At 40.4% G+C, this 4890-nt stretch overlaps 1 protein-coding gene across 1 annotated transcript; it reads left to right on the top strand.

Moving 5' to 3' along the window:
- Window positions 1-3190: 3190 nt before the first annotated feature.
- LOC127115669 (uncharacterized) lies at window positions 3191-3985 on the top strand (the record flags this gene model as incomplete). Its single annotated transcript, XM_051047150.1, has 1 exon — window positions 3191-3985. A coding segment is annotated over exon 1 (795 nt), but the record flags the coding sequence as incomplete, so codon positions are not given.
- Between the last annotated feature and the right edge of the window lie 905 nt (window positions 3986-4890).

Raw genomic sequence — 4890 nt, 5'->3', positions numbered from 1 at the left:
CGAGGATTGATGATTTGATGGATCAATTGGTTGGTGCAAGTGTGTTCAGCAAGATAGATTTGAGATCTGGGTATCATCAGATTCGTGTGAAAACCGAGGATATTCAGAAGACTGCTTTCAGAACCAGGTATGGACATTATGAGTATTCTGTAATGCCTTTTGGTGTGACTAATGCGCCTGGAGTATTTATGGAGTATATGAATAGGATTTTCCATCCGTACCTAGACAAGTTTGTTGTGGTGTTTATTGATGACATTTTGGTGTATTCGAAATCTGAAGAAGAGCATGCTGAGCAATTGAGAGTGGTTTTAGAAGTTCTACGAGAAAAGAAGTTATTTGCTAAATTGTCCAAGTGTGAATTTTGGTTAGAAGAGGTTAGTTTTCTTGGTCATGTGATTTCAAGGGGTGGTGTTGCTGTTGATCCTTCCAAGATAGAAGCGGTATCTAAGTGGGAAGCTCCGAAGTCTGTTGCTGAGATTCGAAGTTTTCTTGGTTTGGCTGGTTATTATAGGAAGTTCATTGAGGGATTTTCTAAGTTGGCATTACCGTTGACAATGTTGACTAGAAAGGGGCAAGCGTTTGTTTGGGACTCAAAATGTGAAGAAGGTTTCCAAGAGTTAAAGAGAAGGCTGACTACTGCTCCTATTCTGATATTACCGTGTTCGTCGGAACCATTTGAGGTTTACTGTGATGCTTCATTGTTGGGTTTGGGTGGTGTATTGATGCAGAATAAGCAGGTTATAGCTTATGCTTCGAGACAGCTGAGGGTTCATGAAAGGAACTATCTGACACACGATTTAGAGTTGGCAGCCGTGGTATTTGTTCTGAAGTTATGGAGGCATTACTTGTATGGGTCAAGATTTGAGGTTTTCAGTGACCATAAGAGTTTAAAGTATTTGTTTGATCAGAAAGAGCTGAATATGAGACAGAGAAGATGGTTAGAGTTTCTGAAGGATTATGACTTTGGTTTGAATTACCATCCGGGTAAAGCAAACGTAGTGGCTGATGCATTGAGTCGGAAATCATTACATATGTCTATGCTAATGGTTAAGGAATTGGATTTAATTGAGCAGTTTAGAGACTTGAGTTTGGTGTGTGAGAGTACTCACAATAGTGTTAAATTGGGGATGTTGAAGTTAACAAGTGGTATTCTGGATGAGATCAGAGAGGGTCAGAAATCTGATATGCTTTTGGTTGATAAGTTGACCCTAGTGAATCAAGGTCAAGGTGGCGAATTCAGAGTTGACGAGAATGGTATTTTGAAATTTGGTAGTCGGGTGTGTATTCCGGATGTTACCGAGCTTAAGAGGAGTATTCTTGAGGAAGGACATCGTAGTGGATTGAGTATTCATCCTGGAGCTACGAAGATGTATCATGATTTAAAGAAGTTATTTTGGTGGCCAGGAATGAAGAAAGAAATTGCGAGTTTTGAAGAGGAGGAAGTCACTTGAGTTCCAAGAGGGAGATCATGTGTTTCTTCGTGTTACTCCGATAACAGGTGTTGGTCGGGCTTTGAAGTCGAAGAAGTTGACACCTCGATTTATTGGTCCTTATCAGATTCTGGAGAGGATAGGAGAAGTAGCCTATCGTATCGCTTTACCGCCGTCACTTGCGAATTTGCATGAGGTTTTTCATGTGTCTCAGTTGAGGAGGTACATTCATGATCCGTCGCATGTAGTCCAAGTAGATGATGTACAGGTGAGAGACAACCTGACTGTTGAGACATCGCCTATGAGGATTGAGGATCGAGAGTTGAAGCAGTTGCGGGGTAAAGAGATTGCCTTAGTGAAGGTAGCCTGGGGAGGACCAGCAGGTGGCAATGTGACTTGGGAACGGGAGAGTCAGATGAAAGAGTCCTATCCAGAGTTATTTGCTTGAGGTATGTTTTCGAGGACGAAAACTCTTTTAGTGGGGGAGAGTTGTAACACCCCGATTAAAATAAGAGAATTATTTAATTGAGTTAATATTATTTTATTAATTTAATTAAATAAATTGGATTATTGGATTATTATTATTATTATTATTATTTGGAATAATAATTATTATGGGAAAATATATAAGTGGGAATAAAGAAAAGGTTTTCATTTGTTGGAAAAGGTTTTCACGTGAAAAGTTGAGAAGCTGCAGAGAAGAGGAAAAGGGCAAGAGAAGAGCTGTAGAGCAAAGGTTGGAGAACGGAAAAGCTTGAAGCTCGAAGAGTTGCCGGATTGTTAAGGTAAGGGGGGTTTATCGTCGTTTAATGGGTATTATCGATTAACATGTAATGGGTAGTGATAAGCCGTCGATTGACCCTAATTGGGATTTAGAATGCTGAGAAATTATGTTGAATAAGTTGTATTAAAGCTGAAATTGAATTTGTGTTTGAGTGTATGGTGAAATTCTGAGCGTATAGCTTTTTACGGAAGTTGAATCGGAGGTCCGGAAGTCCTCCAACGGCGGAAAATGCGGAAACTCTGCATTCTGCCTTGTGTTAGCGCAGGAACTGCTGTTTCGCCTGCGTTAACCGGTTAACCCAGGGTGTTAACCGGTTAACACTGTTATAAATTGAGAAAATGTTGAGTTTTGCCTGCGTTAACCGGTTAACCTATAGCGTTAACCGGTTAACACTGTTGCGTTTTGCCTGGGAGTGTAATTTGCCTGGGAGTGTAATTTTCCTGCATTAATTGTTGTTGTTGAGTTGCATTTTATGTTGTTATTGAGTGGATGTGCCGTTACCGAATGCATGATATGATGTGGGTGATTAACGTGTAAAGTTACTTAACATAACATGATGATTTATAATATTTGTTATATCGATTGAGGAACTCACCCTTACAGTTATATTTTTCAGGTAACGAGCAGTGAGTGGAGTAGAAGCTAGTGCTCGAAGTCTAGAGTGGTTTTAGTGGGTCATGCTCTGATAGATGTAACATCGGGACGGGATGTTTGAATTGTTGAATAAATGTTAATTTTGATGAATTACAGATGTTGAAATATTTTATCCGCTGCGTATTGTTAAAGAAGTTTTTATGTTGAATAAAATTGAGCATGACTGATTTATGTTGAATTTTGTGAAGAAGTGGTTATGTGACACCCTTGAGATGCATGATTACTCTGATATGTATGATTTAATTGTCGTGTCGTTACTGTCTAACAATTGTGTAATTGTTACTAGTCTAACTTTTAAGTTGTGTTGTAGTGATAAGTTGAAATGGCTGGAAGGAATGACGCTGCAATGGCTGCCGCAATGCAAGCAATGGCACAAGCTGTGCAGAACTTGCCAAATGCTGGTGGAGATGCTGGATCACGTAGCTTGGCGACTTTTCAGAGAGAGAATCCGCCGGTGTTTAAAGGGAAGCATGATCCAGATGCAGCCTTGGGATGGTTGAAAGAGATGGAGAGAATCTTCCGTGTTATGGATTGCACTCCAGCTCAGAAGGTTCGGTATGGTACTCACATGCTAGCAGTCGAAGCTGATGACTGGTGGCTAGAGACTCACGAGAGGTTGACCATGGCAGGTGAAGTCATTACTTGGGATGTATTCCGTAGGGAATTCATGAGAAAGTATTATCCGGAAGATGTCCGTGGTAAGAAGGAAATTGAGTTCCTTGAGCTGAAGCAAGGAAACATGTCTGTCACTGATTATGCTGCAAAATTTGTGGAGTTGTCCAAATTTTATCCTCATTACACTGGTGCTGGTGCTGAATTTTCAAAGTGCATCAAGTTTGAAAACGGACTGCGCTCTGAAATTAAGAAGGCTGTTGGGTATCAGAAGATACGCATTTTTACTGAATTGGTTGATAGCTGCAGGATATTTGAAGAAGACAATAATGCTCATTACAAGATTGTCAGTGACCGCAAGGGCAAGCAACATCAAAACCGTGGCAAGCCGTATGATGCTCCAGCTGGAAAAGGGAAGCAAAGAGCTGCTCCGGCTCAGAGAGCTAGTGGGGGAGGTGCTCCTGCTGGTATAGTTTGCTTCAAATGTGGTCAGGCTGGTCATAAGAGTAATGTATGCACTGCTGAAGTAAAGAGATGTTTTCGTTGTGGTAAGACTGGTCATGCAATAGCTGATTGCAAGCACAAGGAAGTGATTTGTTTTAATTGTGGCGAAGAAGGGCATATTGGAAGTCAGTGTCAGAAGCCAAAGAAATCTCAGACTGGGAAGGTGTTCGCATTGACCGGAACTCAAACCTCCAGTGAGGACAGACTTATCCGAGGTACGTGTTATATTAATGGCTTTCCTCTTGTAGCTATTATTGACACAGGTGCGACTCATTCCTTTATATCTTTGGATTGTGCTGTGAAACTTAAGTTAGAGATATCTGAGATGTTTGGTAGTATGGTGATTGATACTCCTGTGAAACTTAAGTTAAAGTATTTGTTTGATAAGAAAGAGCTGAATATGAGACAGAGAAGATGGTTAGAGTTTCTGAAGGATTATGGCTTTGGTTTGAATTACCATCCGGGTAAGGCAAACGTAGTGGCTGATGCATTGAGTCGGAAATCATTGCATATGTCTATGTTAATGGTTAAGGAATTGGATTTAATTGAGCAGTTTAGAGACTTGAGTTTGGTGTGTGAGAGTACTCACAATAGTGTTAAATTGGGAATGTTGAAGTTAACAAGTGGTATTCTGGATGAGATCAGAGAGGGTCAGAAATCTGATATGCTTTTGGTTGATAAGTTGACTCTAGTGAATTAGGGTCAAAGTGGTGAGTTCAGAGTTGATGAAAATGGTATTTTGAAATTTGGTAGTCGGGTGTGTATTCCGGATGTTACCGAACTTAAGAAGAGTATTCTTGAAGAAGGACATCGTAGTGGGTTGAGTATTCATCCTGGAGCTACGAAGATGTATCATGATTTGAAAAAGTTATTTTGGTGGCCGGGAATGAAAAGAGAAATTGCGAG

Source organism: Lathyrus oleraceus, chromosome 1 (genome assembly GCF_024323335.1).
Source record: "Lathyrus oleraceus cultivar Zhongwan6 chromosome 1, CAAS_Psat_ZW6_1.0, whole genome shotgun sequence".
Taxonomy (NCBI): domain Eukaryota; kingdom Viridiplantae; phylum Streptophyta; class Magnoliopsida; order Fabales; family Fabaceae; genus Lathyrus; species Lathyrus oleraceus.
This window is presented reverse-complemented; position numbering and strand designations above follow the sequence as displayed.